Source organism: Oncorhynchus keta, chromosome 30, assembly GCF_023373465.1.
Source record: "Oncorhynchus keta strain PuntledgeMale-10-30-2019 chromosome 30, Oket_V2, whole genome shotgun sequence".
NCBI classification, from domain to species: Eukaryota; Metazoa; Chordata; class Actinopteri; order Salmoniformes; family Salmonidae; genus Oncorhynchus; species Oncorhynchus keta.
Window position 1 is genome coordinate 4,739,572 of NC_068450.1, and position 19,329 is coordinate 4,758,900.

The following is a 19,329-nucleotide window of genomic DNA, read 5'->3' on the forward strand; positions in this document are numbered from 1 at the left end:
AGGAGTACGGTGGCCCTAAGGGGGAGGAGAGACCATGGCCCTAAGGGGGAGGAGAGACCATGGCTAGGGAGGAGTACGGTGGCCCTAAGGCCCATTTTGAAAGCTACTTTGCCCTTTAGGGCAACTGTAAATAGGTGCTGGGGGTCGATTTGTATTTGAGGGTTATGTCATCCATTAAACTAATACTGGATGCAAGGAGACAAAGAGAATGAAAAGATGGAAGAATACAGACATGTTTTATTGATTGACTGGTTCTGATACCAAATCCTTGATCAAAGATATCAATTATTTCGCTAAAAACATCTCTAGCGTGTACACAAATGAATACAGCAGTTTTTCGTTCGAATTTAAGAATTATTTTAAAGCTCAGTGTGTGTAAAGCTTGAGAAGGCACTTGGTATACAATACTTTAATATAAAACAAATAGTAAAATACATATATATTTGTTAGTATATCTGTTATTATAATCCCATTGTTCTTGGAGCAGAGGTTGACGTACAAAAGTAGAAATGAGTACATATCAGAAGTGAACCAATCTCACTAGTCAGCGAACACAGTACATTACAAAATAATTAGGTTTCAAAACACACAGTCCTTTCAAACACACCCATTACATAAATATACTGAACAAAAATTATGAACGTAACATGTATAGTGTCCCAGGATTCATGAGTTGAAATAAAATATCCCAGAAATGTTCCATACTTACAAAAAAGCTTCTCTCTCTCTAATTTTGTGCACAAATGTGTTTACATCCCTGTTTAGTGAGCATTTCTCCAATGCCGAGATAATCCATCCACCTGACAGGTGTGGCATATCAATAAGCTGCTTAAACAGCATGATCATTACACAGGTGCACCTTGTGCTGGGGACAATAAAAGGCCACTCTGAAATGCCGTTTCGTCCCACAACACAATGGAGCGTGTAATTGGCATGTTGACTGCAGGAACTTTCACCAGAGCTGTTGCCAGAGAATTTAATGTTAATTTCTCTACCATAAGCCGCCTCCAACGTCGTTTTATGAAGATTTGGCAGTACGTCCAACCAACCAGCCAAGGACCTCCACATCCAGCTTCTTCACCTGCAGGAACGTCTGAGACCAGCCACCCTGACAGCTGATGAAACTGAGGAGTATTTGTCTTAAATAAAGCCCCAAACAAGGCTGTGCCTCTGCCCAGTCCTGTGTAATCCATAGATTAGGGCCTAATTAATTTATTTCAATTGACTGATTTCCTTCTATTAACTGGAACTCAGAAAAATCTTTAAAATTGTTGCGTTTATATTTTTGTTCAGTATATTAAACCATTTATATTTTTGTTCAGTGTACTTACTTACAGGTCTCTTGTGAGACATGAGCTCTATTCAATGTGTCGTTTGACATTATACAGATTGCTCGCTCTGAATGTAAATTTGTGGATTGAGCCGACATCATTTACCAGGAATGCAGTCTCCGTCCCACGCGGGAACAATCACGCTGCACCTCCGGGATTCGGATTGAATAGAACCCTAGACCATACAGTATTTGGTCCAATACATACAGTCACTTCTGTAGAATGACTACCAATCCCAGGACAACACAATGGACTACAAATCCCAGGATAACACAACGACTACCAATCCCAGGACAACACAATGGACTACCAATCCCAGGACAACACAATGGACTACAAATCCCAGGATAACACAATGGACTACCAATCCCAGGACAACACAATGGACTACCAATCCCAGGACAACACAATGGACTACAAATCCCAGGATAACACAACGACTACCAATCCCAGGACAACACAATGGACTACCAATCCCAGGACAACACAATGGACTACAAATCCCAGGATAACACAACGACTACCAATCCCAAGACAACACAACGACTACCAATCCCAAGACAACACAAGGACTACCAATCCCAAGACAACACAAGGACTACCAATCCCAAGACAACACAAGGACTACCAATCCCAAGACAACACAAGGACTACCAATCCCAAGACAACACAACGACTACCAATCCCAAGACAACACAACGACTACCAATCCCAAGACAACACAACGACTACCAATCCCAAGACAACACAACGACTACCAATCCCAAGACAACACAACGACTACCAATCCCAAGACAACACAACAACTACCAATCCCAAGACAACACAACGACTACCAATCCCAAGACAACACAACGACTACCAATCCCAAGACAACACAACGACTACCAATCCCAAGACAACACAACGACTACCAATCCCAAGACAACACAACGACTACCAATCCCAAGACAACACAACGACTACCAATCCCAAGACAACACAACGACTACCAATCCCAAGACAACACAACGACTACCAATCCCAAGACAACACAACGACTACCAATCCCAAGACAACACAACGACTACCAATCCCAAGACAACACAACGACTACCAATCCCAAGACAACAACGACTACAAATCCCAGGACAACACAACGACTACAAATCCCAGGACAACACAACGACTACCAATCCCAGGACAACACAACGACTACAAATCCCAGGACAACAAAACGACTACAAATCCCTTCACAGAGTTGGGGTCAATTCCAACTGAATTTAGAACGTTCTAGAATATAATTGGCTATAAGATTATCCTCCATTCAAGAGCCACAGTTGAAACTGCATTTGACTCCCAGCCCTGTAAACAGCGTTTAATTCCATATGCTGTACATTGATAGTGTTGCTTCAAAACGCTACTCCTTTTTTTATGGTGTACTATTCTGATTTACATTACTCAATTAATAACACAGCTGATGTGAAGTGGTGCATTCTGGGTCCCTGGGGTCAATATGGAGTGTCGGACAGTTTTTATAGTGACTAGTGCAATATGGGCTGTGTCCCGAAGGGACTCCCTATTTCATTTATAGTGCACTAGTGTTTTTTACCAGAGCCCATACAAATGTGAGTGCACTATATAAGGAATAGGGTGCGCCATTTGGAACGCACACAAGGGAGAGTATTACAGTAAGTACAGTAACTAGTTCCACATGACTGAGTTCCTATTACCTTAATTACTGCAGTAAGGTTGCCCCGTACATTACCTTAAGTACTGGAGTAAGGGTCCCCATTAAAATCACGTTAAGTACTGGAGTAAGGGTCCCCATTAAAATCACCTTAAGTACTGGAGTAAGGTTGCCCCATACATTACCTTAAGTACTGGAGTAAGGGTCCCCATTAAAATCACCTTAAGTACTGGAGTAAGGTTACCCCATACATTACCTTAAATACTGGATTAAGGGTCCCCATTAAAATCACCTTAAGTACTGGAGTCAGGGTCCCCATTAAAATCACCTTAAGTACTGGAGTAAGGTTACCCCGTACATTACCTTAAATACTGGATTAAGGGTCCCCATTAAAATCACCTTAAGTACTGGAGTAAGGGTCCCCATTAAACTCACCTTAAGTACTGCAGTAAGGGTCCCCATTAAAATCACCTTAATTACTGGAGTAAGGGTCCCCATTAAAATCACCTTAAATACTGCAGTAAGGGTCCCCATTAAAATCACCTTAAGTACTGGAGTAAGGGTCCCCATTAAAATCACCTTAAGTACTGGAGTAAGGGTCCCCATTAAAATCACCTTAAGTACTGGAGTAAGGTTCCCCATTAAAATCACCTGAAGTACTGCAGTAAGGTTCCCCATTAAAAATCACCTGAAGTACTGCAGTAAGGTTCCCCATTAAAATCACCTTAAGTACTGCAGTAAGGGTCCCCATTAAAAATCACCTTAAAAACTGCAGTAAGGGTCCCCATTAAAAATCACCTGAATTACTGGAGTAAGGTTCCCCATTAAAATCACCTGAAGTACTGCAGTAAGGTTCCCCATTAAAATCACCTTAAGTACTGCAGTAAGGGTCCCCATTAAAAATCACCTTAAAAACTGCAGTAAGGGTCCCCATTAAAATCACCTGAAGTACTGGAGTAAGGGTCCCCATTAAAATCACCTGAAGTACTGGAGTAAGGGTCCCCATTAAAATCACCTTAAGTACTGGAGTAAGGGTCCCCATTAAAATCACCTTAAGTACTGGAGTAAGGTTCCCCATTAAAATCACCTTAAGTACTGCAGTAAGGGTCCCCATTAAAATCACCTTAAGTACTGCAGTAAGGTTCCCCATTAAAATCACCTTAAGTACTGGAGTAAGGGTCCCCATTAAAATCACCTTAAGTACTGCAGTAAGGGTCCCCATTAAAATCACCTTAAGTACTGGAGTAAGGGTCCCCATTAAAAATCACCTTAATTACTGCAGTAAGGGTCCCCATTAAAATCACCTTAAGTACTGCAGTAAGGTTCCCCATTAAAATCACCTGAATTACTGGAGTAAGGGTCCCCATTAAAATCACCTGAAGTACTGGAGTAAGGGTCCCCATTAAAATCACCTTAAGTACTGCAGTAAGGTTCCCCATTAAAATCACCTGAATTACTGGAGTAAGGGTCCCCATTAAAATCACCTGAAGTACTGGAGTAAGGGTCCCCATTAAAATCACCTTAAGTACTGCAGTAAGGGTCCCCATTAAAATCACCTTAAGTACTGGAGTAAGGTTCCCCATTAAAATCACCTTAAGTACTGGAGTAAGGGTCCCCATTAAAATCACCTTAAGTACTGGATTAAGGGTCCCCATTAAAATCACCTGAAGTACTGGAGTAAGGGTCCCCATTAAAATCACCTTAAGTACTGCAGTAAGGTTCCCCATTAAAATCACCTTAAGTACTGGAGTAAGGGTCCCCATTAAAAATCACCTTAAAAACTGCAGTAAGGGTCCCCATTAAAATCACCTGAAGTACTGGAGTAAGGGTCCCCATTAAAATCACCTGAAGTACTGGAGTAAGGGTCCCCATTAAAATCACCTGAAGTACTGGAGTAAGGGTCCCCATTAAAATCACCTTAAGTACTGGAGTAAGGTTCCCCATTAAAATCACCTGAAGTACTGGAGTAAGGGTCCCCATTAAAATCACCTTAAGTACTGCAGTAAGGATCCCCATTAAAATCACCTTAAGTACTGCAGTAAGGGTCCCCATTAAAATCACCTTAAGTACTGCAGTAAGGGTCCCCATTAAAATCACCTTAAGTACTGCAGTAAGGGTCCCCATTAAAATCACCTTAAGTACTGGAGTAAGGGTCCCCATTAAAATCACCTTAAGTACTGGAGTAAGGGTCCCCATTAAAATCACCTTAAGTACTGCAGTAAGGTTCCCCATTAAAATCACCTTAAGTACTGGAGTAAGGGTCCCCATTAAAATCACCCCTTAAGTACTGGAGTAAGGGTCCCCATTAAAATCACCTTAAGTACTGCAGTAAGGTTCCCCATTAAAATCACCTTAAGTACTGCAGTAAGGGTCCCCATTAAAATCACCTTAATTACTGGAGTAAGGGTCCCCATTAAAAATCACCTTAAAACTGCAGTAAGGGTCCCCATTAAAATCACCTGAATTACTGGAGTAAGGGTCCCCATTAAAATCACCTTAAGTACTGCAGTAAGGTTCCCCATTAAAATCACCTTAAAACTGGAGTAAGGGTCCCCATTAAAATCACCTTAAAAACTGCAGTAAGGGTCCCCATTAAAATCACCTGAATTACTGGAGTAAGGGTCCCCATTAAAATCACCTGAAGTACTGGAGTAAGGGTCCCCATTAAAATCACCTGAAGTACTGGAGTAAGGGTCCCCATTAAAATCACCTGAAGTACTGGAGTAAGGATCCCCATTAAAATCGCCTTAATTACTGGAGTAAGGTTATCCCGTACACCTTAATTACTGGAGTAAGGTTACCCCGTACATCACCTGAAGTACTGGAGTAAGGATCCCCATTAAAATCACCTTAATTACTGCAGTAACCAAAGGGTTGTCGAACGGACCAGAGACTGTAAATGAGGACGGTGGTGCAGCGACAGTTAATGTAACATCTCAGAAAATGACACACTAAATGGTTGGTTCAACTTAAAAAATGTTTTTTTTTTTTTTTAAAAAGGCACTTAAAAGTGAAATGAACGAGGTTGAGATTAGAAGGGGCTGAGCCTGACATTTCACCAGACGAATAGGCAATTCCCAAACACCATCACACACACTGGAGTACAGGATGACCTGTGAACAACAGATGGCGATCACCACAATCACAGAGGGAAGAATGACATTATATATATATATATAATATATATATATATATATATTCACTGACAATACGCAGAGTTAGAGTTAGAGGAGCGAAGGCTTGAAATGACTCCGTTTGTAATAACACTACACACAATACTAAAAATGTCTCACTTCGTTATACCATTACATTTGATACTAGAGTAACCTGCTATGAGTAACAACAGTAGAGAAACTCGGTGGTTAAGGTCAGAAAGGTTAACATTCACATTCCTTTAGCTCTTCGTGAAAGGAGCCAGTACAGGATGCATTTGGAAAGTCCAGGGATAGAAGTTGAAGGATGAGGTGCAGCTGAATCTATCTGTAGCTGAGCGATAAGTGAGGATCTGATGCACTGATGCTGTCTGGTTTGCAGTGGAGTGGCGATTAACTGGCCACTCTACAGGTCTTCAGGGTTCAGAGAATGGTGAAGGTCTCCTGTCTGAACCACCTCTCTCCCTCTCAGACGGGAGTGAAGGCATGGCCTTTACACAGCGGCTTATCCTTCTTAGAGTAGAAGGTCTTTCCTTCCAGGTTGATCTGGCAGAACTGAGAGAGAGCGAGAGGGAGAGAGAGAGAGAGAGAGAGGGGAGACGGAGGAGGGAGAAAGGCAGGGGGTTAGGTGAGAGAAGAAAGACAGCGAGCTAGAGACGGCGAGCTAGAGAGAGAGAGCAATAGCGAGCTAGAGAGAGAGTGACAGCGTGCTAGAGAGAGACAGCGAGCTAGAGAGAAACAGCGAGCTAGAGAGAAAGAGCGACAGAGAGCTAAAGAGAGCGACATCGAGCTAGAGAGAGAGACAGCGAGCTAGAGAGAGAGACAGCGAGCTAGAGAGAGCGACAGCGAGCTAGAGAGAGAGCGACAGCGAGCTAGAGAGAGAGCGACAGCGAGCTAGAGAGAGCGACAGCGAGCTAGAGAGAGAGCGACAGCGAGCTAGAGAGAGAGCGACAGCGAGCTAGAGAGAGCGACAGCGAGCTAGAGAGAGAGCGACAGCGAGCTAGAGAGAGAGCGACAGCGAGCTAGAGAGAGAGCGACAGCGAGCTAGAGAGAGAGCGACAGCGAGCTAGAGAGAGAGCGACAGCGAGCTAGAGAGAGAGCGACAGCGAGCTAGAGAGAGCGACAGCGAGCTAGAGAGAGAGCGACAGCGAGCTAGAGAGAGAGCGACAGCGAGCTAGAGAGAGAGTGACAGCGAGCTAGAGAGAGAGCGACAGAGAGCTAGAGAGAGAGCGACAGCGAGCTAGAGAGAGACAGAGAGAACGGAGACAGGTAGAGACGTACTGTAGGTTGAACCAGATCCAGGAGAGACGTAGGTTGGACCAGATCCAGGAGAGACAGGTAGAGACGAATGTAGGACCAGATCCAGGAGAGAAAGGTAGAGACTAATGTAGATGGAGGTGAGGTAGACAGGTAGAGACTAATGTAGATGGAGGTGAAGTAGACAGAGGTCCAGGTGAATGTAGATGGAGATGAGGTAGACAGGTAGAGACTAATGTAGATGGAGATGAGGTAGACAGGTAGAGACTAATGTAGATGGAGATGAGGTAGACAGGTAGAGACTAATGTAGATGGAGGTGAGGTAGACAGGTAGAGACTAATGTAGATGGAGGTGAGGTAGACAGGTAGAGACTAATGTAGATGGAGGTGAGGTAGACAGGTAGAGACTAATGTAGATGGAGGTGAGGTAGACAGGTAGAGACTAATGTAGATGGAGGTAAGGTAGACAGGTAGAGATGAATGGAGATGGAGGTGAGGTAGACAGGTAGAGACTAATGTAGATGGAGGTGAGGTAGACAGGTAGAGACTAATGTAGATGGAGGTGAGGTTGACAGAGGTCCAGGTGAATGTAGATGGAGGTGAGGTAGACAGGTAGAGACTAATGTAGATGGAAATGAGGTAGACAGGTTGAGATTAATGGAGATGGAGATGAGGTAGACAGGTAGAGACTAATGTAGATGGAGGTGAGGTAGACAGGTAGAGACTAATGTAGATGGAGGTAAGGTAGACAGGTAGAGATGAATGGAGATGGAGGTGAGGTAGACAGGTAGAGACTAATGTAGATGGAGGTGAGGTAGACAGGTAGAGACTAATGTAGATGGAGGTGAGGTAGACAGGTAGAGACTAATGTAGATGGAGGTGAGGTAGACAGGTAGAGACTAATGTAGATGGAGATGAGGTAGACAGGTAGAGATGAATGGAGATGGAGATGAGGTAGACAGGTAGAGACTAATGTAGATGGAGGTGAGGTAGACAGGTAGAGACTAATGTAGATGGAGATGAGGTAGACAGGTTGAGATTAATGGAGATGGAGATGAGGTAGACAGGTAGAGACTAATGTAGATGGAGATGAGGTAGACAGGTTGAGATTAATGGAGATGGAGATGAGGTAGACAGGTAGAGACTAATGTAGATGGAGATGAGGTAGACAGGTAGAGACTAATGTAGATGGAGATGAGGTAGACAGGTTGAGATTAATGGAGATGGAGATGAGGTAGACAGGTAGAGATTAATGGAGATGGAGATGAGGTAGACAGGTAGAGACTAATGTAGATGGAGGTAAGGTAGACAGGTAGAGACTAATGTAGATGGAGATGAGGTAGACAGGTTGAGATTAATGGAGATGGAGATGAGGTAGACAGGTAGAGACTAATGTAGATGGAGGTAAGGTAGACAGAGGTCCAGGTGAATCAGGAGACTTACAGCGCAGACAAAGCAGGTGTCGTGCCAACTGTATCCCAAGGCCTCTAGGAAGCGGTCCCCAGCATCGATCTTAAAGTCACAGCCATGACACTTAGTACCAAACATCTTCTCATAATCTGCAGGGAGAGAATGGGGGTTGAGGAGAGAGAGGAACAAGGGGGGTTTGTGGAGAGAGAGGAAGAAGGGGGGTTGAGGAGAGACAGCGGGAGGGGGAAGATTTTTTATTTTTATTTAACTAGGCAATTCAGTTAGGAACAAATTCTTATTTTCATTGATGGCCTATGAACAGTGGGTTAACTGGTCTAGTGGGTTAACTGGTCTAGGAACAGTGGGTTAACTGGCCTAGGAACAGTGGGTTAACTGGCCTAGAAACAGTGGGTTAACTGACCTAGGAACAGTGGGCTAACTGCCTTGTTTAGGGGCAGAAGAGATTTTTTCAGCTCGGGGGATTCGATCTAGAAACCTTTTGGTTACTAGTCCAACGCTTTAACCACTAGGCTACCTGCCTCCCTCCTTCCACTAACCACTAGGCTACCTGCCTCCCTCCTCTAACCACTAGGCTACCTGCCTCCCTCCCTCCTCTAACCACTAGGCTACCTGCCTCCCTCCCTCCCTCCTCTAACCACTAGGCTACCTGCCTCCCTCCCTCCCTCCTCTAACCACTAGGCTACCTGCCTCCCTCCCTCCCTCCTCTAACCACTAGGCCACCTGCCTCCCTCCTCTAACCACTAGCCCACCTGCCTCCCTCCCTCCTCTAACCACTAGGCTACCTGCCTCCCTCCCTCCCTCCTCTAACCACTAGGCCACCTGCCTCCCTCCCTCCCTCCCTCCTCTAACCACTAGGCCACCTGCCTCCCTCCCTCCCTCCTCTAACCACTAGGCCACCTGCCTCCCTCCCTCCCTCCTCTAACCACTAGGCTACCTGCCTCCCTCCCTCCTCTAACCACTAGGCCACCTGCCTCCCTCCCTCCTCTAACCACTAACCACTCCCTCCCCACCTCCCTCCCTCCCTCCCCTCCCTCCACTCCACCCCTCCCTCCCTCCTCTAACCACTAGCCCACCTGCCTCCCCCTCCCTCCTCTAACCACTAGGCTACCTGCCTCCCTCCCTCCCTCCTCTAACCACTAGGCCACCTGCCTCCCTCCCTCCCTCCCCACTCCTCCTAACCACTAGGCCACCTGCCTCCCTCCCTCCCTCCCTCCTCCCTCCCTCCTCTAACCACTAGGCCACCTGCCTCCCTCCCTCCCTCCTCTAACCACTAGGCCACCTGCCTCCCTCCCTCCCTCCTCTAACCACTAGGCCACCTGCCTCCCTCCCTCCTCTAACCACTAGGCCACCTGCCTCCCTCCCTCCCTCCCTCCCTCCTAACCACTAGGCCACCTGCCCTCCCTCCCTCCTCTAACCACTAGGCCACCTGCCTCCCTCTCCCTCCTCTAACCACTCCCCTACCTCCCTCCCTCCCTCCTAACCACTAGGCCACCTGCCTCTCCCTCCCTACTCCATCCCTCCATCCCTACTCTAACCACTAGGCCACCTGCCTCCCTCCCTCCCTCCTCTAACCACTAGGCCACCTGCCTCCCTCCCTCCCTCCTCTAACCACTAGGCCACCTGCCTCCCTCCCTCCTCTAACCACTAGGCCACCTCCCTCCCTCCTCTAACCACTAGGCCACCTCCCTCCCTCCCTCCTCTAACCACTAGGCCACCTCCCTCCCTCCCTCCTCTAACCACTAGGCCACCTCCCTCCTCTAACCACTAGGCCACCTCCCTCCCTCCCTCCTCTAACCACTAGGCCACCTGCCTCCCTCCCTCCTCTAACCACTAGGCCACCTGCCTCCCTCCCTCCTCTAACCACTAGGCCACCTGCCTCCCTCCCTCCTCTAACCACTAGGCCACCTGCCTCCCTCCCTCCTCTAACCACTAGGCCACCTGCCTCCCTCCTCTAACCACTAGGCCACCTGCCTCCCTCCTCTAACCACTAGGCCACCTGCCTCCCTCCTCTAACCACTAGGCCACCTGCCTCCCTCCTCTAACCACTAGGCTATGACATCAGTGATGTCTCTGCGTGTAGTGAAGGGATGAGATCAGTGATGTCCCAGCGTGTAGGGAAGGGATGAGATCAGTGATGAAGGGATGAGATCAGTGATGTCCCAGCGTGTAGTGAAGGGATGAGATCAGTGATGTCCCAGCGTGTAGGGAAGGGATGAGATCAGTGATGAAGGGATGAGAGAGAGGAGGAGGACAGATCGCTCCACAGATTTAAATGGATTGCTCCCATTTTCTTTTCCCCATCTCAGGGACTTGAAGAAAGTGGCAGGCTTTAGGGACAGTACTCAGAGTGTGTGTGTGTGTGTGTGTGTGTGTGTGTGTGTGTGTGTGTGTGTGTGTGTGTGTGTGTGTGTGTGTGTGTGTGTGTGTGTGTGTGTGTGTGTGTGTGTGTGTGTGTGTGTGTGTGTGTGTGTGTGTGCGTGCGTGCGTGCGTGAAAGACAGCAGGACAATCCCAGAGAGGTGCTGAGGCTGCAAAATGTTTATCAACGCTGAAGGCATTATTCTGAGTCCTCCCTCTGATAACAAAGCAACCCACTCCTGAGCTGTGTGAGAGACAGCAACAGCTGTATTATGACCCATGAAACCAATCACAGCAGCACAATAGAGAAAGCAGAAGCTCCATTTATAAACTCAACAACAAAAAAAGAAACATCTTCTCTTCTGTCAACTGCGTTTATTTTCAGCAAACTTAACATGTGTAAATATTTGTATGAACATAACAAGATTCAACAACTGAGACATAAACAGAACGAGCAGCATGGCTGGTGGCATTGTCATGCTGGAGGGTCATGTCAGGATGAGCCTGCAGGAAGGGTACCACATGAGGGAGGGTCATGTCAGGATGAGCCTGCAGGAAGGGTACCACATGAGGGAGGGTCATGTCAGGATGAGCCTGCAGGAAGGGTACCACATGAGGGAGGGTCATGTCAGGATGAGCCTGCAGGAAGGGTACCACATGAGGGAGGAGGATGTCTTCCCTGTAACACACAGTGTTGAGATTGCCTGCACTGACAACGAGCTCAGTCAGATGATGCTGTGACACACCGCCCCAGACCATGACGGACCCTCCACCTCCAAATCAATCCCGCTCCAGAGTACAGGCCTCGGTGTAACACTCACTCCTTTGACGATAAACATGAATCCGACCATCACCCCTGGTGAGCACAAAACCTCGAATCGTCAGTGAAGACCACTTTTTGCCAGTCCTGTCTGGTGATGACTGGTAAGGACCTGCCTTACAACAGGCCTACAAGCCCTCAGTCCTGCCTCTCTCAGCCTGTTGCGGAGAGTCTGAGCACTGATGGATGGATTGTGCGTTCCTGGTGTAACTCAGGCAGTTGTTGTTGCCATCCTGTACCTGTCCTTCAGGTGTGATGTTCAGATGTACCGATCCTGTGCAGGTGTTGTTACATGTGGTCTGCCACTGGTCTCCCTGTAGCTCTGTCTTAGGCATCTCACAGTACGGACTTTGCAATTTATTGCCCTGGCCACATCTGCTGTCCTCATGCCTCCATGCAGCATGCCTAAGGCACATTCACGCAGGTGAGCAGGGACCCTGGGCATCTTTCTTTTGGTGTTTGTCAGAGTCAGTAGAACGGCCTCTTTCAGGTCCTAAGTTTTCATAACTGTGACCTTAATTGCCTACCGTCTGTAAGCTGTTGGTGTCTTAACGACCGTTCCACAGGTGCACGTTCATTAATTGTTTATGGTTCATTGAACAAGCATGGGAAACAGTGTTTAAACCCTTTACAATGAAGATCTGTGAAGTTATTTGGATTTTTACTAATTATCTTTGAAAGACAGGGTCCTGAAAAAAAGGGATGTTTATTTTTTTTGCTGAGTTTATAAACTAATAGACAAACGCATAACATAAACGTCAGCTAAGTAGATGAAGATATATATACATATGAGGTCATCATTTATAGAAGCAGTAGATGCTCACATATGAGGTCATCATTTATAGAAGCAGTAGATGCTCACATATGAGGTCATCATTTATAGAAGCAGTAGATGCTCACATATGAGGTCATCATTTATAGAAGCAGTAGATGTTCACATATGAGGTCATCATTTATAGAAGCAGTAGATGTTCACATATGAGGTCATCATTTATAGAAGCAGTAGATGTTCACATATGAGGTCATCATTTATAGAAGCAGTAGATGTTCACATATGAGGTCATCATTTATAGAAGCAGTAGATGTTCACATATGAGGTCATCATTTATAGAAGCAGTAGATGTTCACATATGAGGTCATCATTTATAGAAGCAGTAGATGCTCACATATGAGGTCATCATTTATAGAAGCAGTAGATGTTCACATATGAGGTCATCATTTATAGAAGCAGTAGATGTTCACATATGAGGTCATCATTTATAGAAGCAGTAGATGCATCATCATTTATAGAAGCAGTAGATGTTCACATATGAGGTCATCATTTATAGAAGCAGTAGATGCTCACATATGAGGTCATCATTTATAGAAGCAGTAGATGCTCATATGAGGTCATCATTTATAGAAGCAGTAGATGCTCACATATGAAGTCATCATTTATAGAAGGTAGATGTTCATATGAGGTCATCATTTATAGAAGCAGTAGATGTTCACATATGAGGTCATCATTTATAGAAGCAGTAGATGTTCACATATGAGGTCATCATTTATAGAAGCAGTAGATGTTCACATATGAGGTCATCATTTATAGAAGCAGTAGATGCTCACATATGAGGTCATCATTTATAGAAGCAGTAGATGCTCACATCATCATTTATAGAGGATGTTCATCATTTATAGAAGCAGTAGATGTTCACATATGAGGTCATAATTTATAGAAGCAGTAGATGTTCACATATGAGGTCATCATTTATAGAAGCAGTAGATGTTCACATATGAAGTCATCATTTATAGAAGCAGTAGATGTTCACATATGAGGTCATCATTTATAGAAGCAGTAGATGTTCACATATGAGGTCATCATTTATAGAAGCAGTAGATGTTCACATATGAAGTCATCATTTATAGAAGCAGTAGATGCTCACATATGAGGTCATCATTTATAGAAGCAGTAGATGTTCACATATGAGGTCATCATTTATAGAAGCAGTAGATGCTCACATATGAGGTCATCATTTATAGAAGCAGTAGATGTTCACATATGAGGTCATCATTTATAGAAGCAGTAGATGCTCACATATGAGGTCATCATTTATAGAAGCAGTAGATGCTCACATATGAGGTCATCATTTATAGAAGCAGTAGATGTTCACATATGAGGTCATCATTTATAGAAGCAGTAGATGTTCACATATGAGGTCATCATTTATAGAAGCAGTAGATGTTCACATATGAGGTCATCATTTATAGAAGCAGTAGATGTTCACATATGAGGTCATCATTTATAGAAGCAGTAGATGTTCACATATGAGGTCATCATTTATAGAAGCAGTAGATGCTCACATATGAGGTCATCATTTATAGAAGCAGTAGATGCTCACATATGAGGTCATCATTTATAGAAGCAGTAGATGTTCACATATGAGGTCGTCATTTATAGAAGCAGTAGATGTTCACATATGAGGTCATAATTTATAGAAGCAGTAGATGTTCACATATGAGGTCATCATTTATAGAAGCAGGAGATGTTCACATATGAGGTCATCATTTATAGAAGCAGTAGATGTTCACATATGAGGTCATCATTTATAGAAGCAGTAGATGCTCACATATGAGGTCATCATTTATAGAAGCAGTAGATGTTCACATATGAAGTCATCATTTATAGAAGCAGTAGATGCTCACATATGAGGTCATCATTTATAGAAGCAGTAGATGTTCACATATGAGGTCATCATTTATAGAAGCAGTAGATGGAGCGAGAGAAAGCACTGAGACAACCTGGCCACACCAAAGGCTGTGAACCTCAAACAATTTTCCCTCTGTTTTGATTGAAAAGTTAGAACCTCACCTCTCTCACAGTAAGGTTCTCCCTCCTCCATATAGAAGGCCTGGTTTCTGATGGGGCTCTTACACGCAGCACACATGAAACACTGGACATGGTAGGTCATCTTCAGAGCATGCATGATATCCTAAACGGAGGAAGGAAGGAAAGGGGGTCAGGCCTCAGCTTACACATTGTGTCCTGCTAAACTAAACTAGCTTGTGGTCCATATTCCTCTCGTCTTGTTTGTCCCTCTGTCCCCACAGGAAGACTCTTGGCTGTTGCCATTACTTGTAAATAAGAATTTGTTCTTAATTGACTTGCCTAGTTGGCTGGGTTTTCGGTGCATCGGCAAGACAGAACAGCTGCCTCCGGTAAACTCTTCATGGGTTTGATGGTCTGTGTCTATTTGTCAATAACAGCTGGTCCGCAAAATCTAACATTAAAAGAAGTCTCAAGGTTTTGCTTGCCTGAGGTAGAGTACCTCATGATAAGCTGTAGACCCCACTATTTACCAAGAGAGTGACCGTACGTGCATACCACAACCAGAAGCCATGGATTACAGGGAACACCCACACTGAGCTAAAGGGTAGAACTGCCGCTTTCAAGGAGCGGGACACTAATCAAGACGCTTATAATAAATTCCGCTATGTCCTCAGACGAACCATCAAACAGGCAAAAGCATCAATACAGGACTAAGATCGAATCACACTACACCGGCTCTGATGCTCGTCGGGTGTGGCAGGGTTCGCAAATTATTACGGACTACAAAAGGGAAGCCCAGCCGTGAGCTGACCAGTGACACGAGCCTACCAGACGAGATAAATTACCTCTTTGCGTGCTTCGAGGCAAGCAACACTGAAGCATGCATGAGAGCACCAGCTGTTCCGGATGACTGTGTGATCTTTAAGAGCGCTGACCAACTGGCAAGTGTCTTCCCTGTCCCTGACCGAGTCTGTACTTCCTACATGTTTCAAACAAAGCACCATATGCCCAAGGAAGCGATGGTAACCTGCCTGATTACTGTCCCGTAGCACTTACATCTGTAGCCACAAAATGCCTTGAAAAGAGTGGTCATAACTCACATCAACAGCATCATCCCAGAAACCATAGACTCACTCCCATTCACATACCGGCCCAACAAATCCACAGATGACGCGATCTCTATTTCACTCCACATTACCCTTTCACACCTGGACTCCTGTACTCCCTGTTCACCCACGACTGCGTGGGCAAGCATGACTCCAACACCATCATTAACTTAACCGACGACCCAGCGGTCTGATCACCGACAATGATGACAGCCTACAGGTCAGAGACCTGGCAGTGTGGTGCCAGGTCAACAACCTCTCCCTCAATGTGAGCAAGACAAAGGAGATGATTGTGGACTACAGAAAAAATAAGGGCCTATGACGCTCCCATTCTCATCAACGGAGCTGTAGTGGAGCAGGTTGAGAGCTTTGAGTTCCTTGGAGTCCACATCACCAACAAACTATCATAGTCCAAACACACCAAGACAGTCGTGAAGAGGGCACGACATTGCCTATTCTCCCTCAGGAGACTGAAAAGATTTGGCATGGGTCCCCAGATCCTCAAAAGGTTCTACAGCTGCACCATCGAGAGCATCCTGACAGGTTTCATCACCGCCTGGTGTGGCAAATTCTCAGCATCCGACCGCAAGGCACTACAGAGGGTAGTGCGTACGGCCCAGTACATCACTGGGGCCAAGCTTCCTGCCATCAAAAGAAGGCTCTAAAAATTGTCAAAAACTCCAGCCATCCTAGTCATAGACTGTTGTCTCTATGACTGTTCTCAACCGGTACCGTAGCGCCAAGTCTAGGTCCAAAAGGCTCCTTAACATCTACTAGCCCCAAGACATAAGACTGCTGAACAGTTAATCAAAATGGCCACTAGACTATTTACACTGACACCCCCCCATTTGTTTTGTACACTGCTGCTACTCTCTGTTTATTATCTATGCAAAGTCACTTCACCCCTACCTACATGTACATATTACCTCAATTACCTTCACTAACCAGCATATTGACTCTGCACCGGTACCCCCTACTCTGCACAGGTACCCCCTACTCTGCACCGGTACCCCCTACTTTGCACCGGTACCCCCTATTCTGTACCGGTGCCCCCTATTCTGCACCGGTACCCCCTACTCTGCACCGGTAACCCCTACTCTGCACCGGTAACCCCTACTCTGCACCGGTAACCCCTACTCTGCACCGGTAACCCCTACTCTGCACCGGTAACCCCTACTCTGCACCGGTAACCCCTACTCTGCACCGGTAACCCCTACTCTGCACCGGTAACCCCTACTCTGCACCGGTAACCCCTACTCTGCACCGGTACCCCTACTCTGCACCGGTAACCCCTACTCTGCACCGGTACCCCCTACTCTGCACCGGTACCCCCTACTCTGCACCGGTACCCACTACTCTGCACCGGTACCCACTACTCTGCACCGGTACCCCTACTCTGCACCGGTACCCCTACTCTGCACCGGTACCCCTACTCTGCACCGGTACCCCCTACTCTGCACCGGTACCCCCTACTCTGCACCGGTACCCCTACTCTGCACCGGTAACCCCTACTCTGCACCGGTACCCCCTACTCTGCACCGGTACCCCTACTCTGCACCGGTAACCCCTACTCTGCACCGGTAACCCCTACTCTGCACCGGTACCCCTACTCTGCACCGGTACCCCCTACTCTGCACCGGTACCCCCTACTCTGCACCGGTACCCCCTACTCTGCACCGGTACCCCCTACTCTGCACCGGTAACCCCTACTCTGCACCGGTACCCCTACTCTGCACCGGTACCCCCTACTCTGCACCGGTACCCCTACTCTGCACCGGTACCCCCTACTCTGCACCGGTACCCCCTACTCTGCACCGGTACCCCCTACTCTGCACCGGTACCCCTACTCTGCACCGGTACCCCTACTCTGCACCGGTAACCCCTACTCTGCACCGGTACCCCCTACTCTGCACCGGTACCCCCTACTCTGCACCGGTACCCCTACTCTGCACCGGTACCCCCTACTCTGCACCGGTACCCCCTACTCTGCACCGGTACCCCCTACTCTGCACCGGTACCCCCTACTCTGTACCGGTAACCCCTACTCTGCACCGGTAACCCCTACTCTGCACCGGTACCCCCTACTCTGCACCGGTACCCCCTACTCTGCACCGGTACCCCCTACTCTGCACCGGTACCCGCCTCGTTATTGTTATTTTGTGTGACTTTTGTTTGTCCTTTAGTTTATTTTGTAAATATTTTCTTAACTCTTATTTTTCTTAAAACCGCACTGTTGGTTAAGGGTTTGTAAGTCAGCATTTCACTGTAAGGTCTACTACACCTGTTGTATTCAGCATTTCACTGTAAGGTCTACTACACCTGTTGTATTCAGCATTTCACTGTGAGGTCTACTACACCTGTTGTATTCAGCATTTCACTGTAAGGTCTACTACACCTGTTGTATTCAGCATTTCACTGTGAGGTCTACTACACCTGTTGTATTCAGCATTTCACTGTAAGGTCTACTACACCTGTTGTATTCTGCATTTCACTGTAAGGTCTACTACACCTGTTGTATTCAGCATTACACTGTGAGGTCTACTACACCTGTTGTATTCAGCATTTCACTGTAAGGTCTTCTACACCTGTTGTATTCAGCATTTCACTGTGAGGTCTACTACACCTGTTGTATTCAGCATTTCACTGTGAGGTCAACTACACCTGTTGTATTCAGCATTTCACTGTAAGGTCTACTACACCTGTTGTATTCAGCATTTCACTGTAAGGTCTACTACACCTGTTGTATTCAGCATTTCACTGTAAGGTCTACTACACCTGTTGTATTCAGCATTTCACTGTAAGGTCTACTACACCTGTTGTATTCGGCATTTCACTGTAAGGTCTACTACACCTGTTGTATTCAGCTTTCACTGTGAGGTCTACTACACCTGTTGTATTCAGCATTTCACTGTAAGGTCTACTACACCTGTTGTATTCAGCATTTCACTGTGAGGTCTACTACACCTGTTGTATTCGGCATTTCACTCTAAGGTCTACTACACCTGTTGTATTCAGCATTTCACTGTAAGGTCTACTACACCTGTTGTATTCAGCATTTCACTGTAAGGTCTACTACACCTGTTGTATTCAGCATTTCACTGTAAGGTCTACTACACCTGTTGTATTCAGCATTTCACTGTAAGGTCTACTACACCTGTTGTATTCAGCATTTCACTGTAAGGTCTACTACACCTGTTGTATTCAGCATTTCACTGTGAGGTCTACTACACCTGTTGTATTCAGCATTTCACTGTAAGGTCTTCTGCACCTGTTGTATTCAGCATTTCACTGTAAGGTCTACTACACCTGTTGTATTCAGCATTTCACTGTAAGGTCTACTACACCTGTTGTATTCAGCATTTCACTGTAAGGTCTACTACACCTGTTGTATTCAGCATTT

The 19,329-nt window shown here is 46.0% G+C and overlaps 1 protein-coding gene and 2 long non-coding RNA genes across 42 annotated transcripts in view; 2 read left to right on the forward strand and 1 right to left on the reverse strand.

Annotated features, from left to right (window-relative positions):
• Positions 1-217: 217 nt before the first annotated feature.
• The window catches only part of LOC118363912 (PDZ and LIM domain protein 7-like), a 126,603-nt gene continuing 107,491 nt past the window's right edge, over positions 218-19,329 (reverse strand). The window contains exons 9-20 of one of the 33 annotated variants that reach the window (XM_052487260.1): positions 14,866-14,986; positions 8,853-8,968; positions 5,567-6,707; positions 5,352-5,424; positions 5,026-5,205; positions 4,665-4,953; positions 4,449-4,628; positions 4,305-4,412; positions 4,124-4,231; positions 3,544-3,579; positions 3,400-3,435; positions 218-3,363 (exon numbers count right to left, since the gene is read on the reverse strand). In XM_052487260.1, the coding sequence (XP_052343220.1) occupies positions 6,621-6,707; positions 8,853-8,968; positions 14,866-14,986 (324 nt within the window). In that variant the 3' untranslated portion in view covers positions 218-3,363; positions 3,400-3,435; positions 3,544-3,579; ... (5 more) ...; positions 5,352-5,424; positions 5,567-6,620. Of the gene's footprint in view, positions 3,472-3,543; positions 3,652-3,870; positions 4,052-4,087; positions 4,413-4,448; positions 4,629-4,664; positions 4,954-5,025; positions 5,206-5,315; positions 5,425-5,566; positions 6,708-8,852; positions 8,969-14,865; positions 14,987-19,329 lie in introns of all 33 variants that reach the window. The other 32 variants (XM_052487259.1, XM_052487253.1, XM_052487263.1 and 29 more) reach the window with 32 other exon arrangements.
• LOC127913830 (uncharacterized) lies at positions 6,716-8,829 on the forward strand. 8 transcript variants are annotated; one of them, XR_008086881.1, is made up of 5 exons: positions 6,716-7,971; positions 8,009-8,148; positions 8,184-8,293; positions 8,364-8,643; positions 8,714-8,829. It is a non-coding gene; the product is annotated as an uncharacterized LOC127913830 (long non-coding RNA). The 8 variants fall into 8 exon arrangements; XR_008086882.1 differs by having other exon boundaries at positions 6,716-7,871; positions 7,907-7,976; positions 8,084-8,293; XR_008086883.1 differs by having other exon boundaries at positions 6,716-7,866; positions 7,902-7,976; positions 8,084-8,293.
• LOC127913831 (uncharacterized) overlaps positions 18,581-19,329 on the forward strand; it is a 3,639-nt gene continuing 2,890 nt past the window's right edge. Inside the window, exon 1 of the long non-coding RNA XR_008086888.1 lies at positions 18,581-18,655. This is a non-coding gene — a long non-coding RNA (uncharacterized LOC127913831). The remainder of the gene's footprint in view (positions 18,656-19,329) is intronic.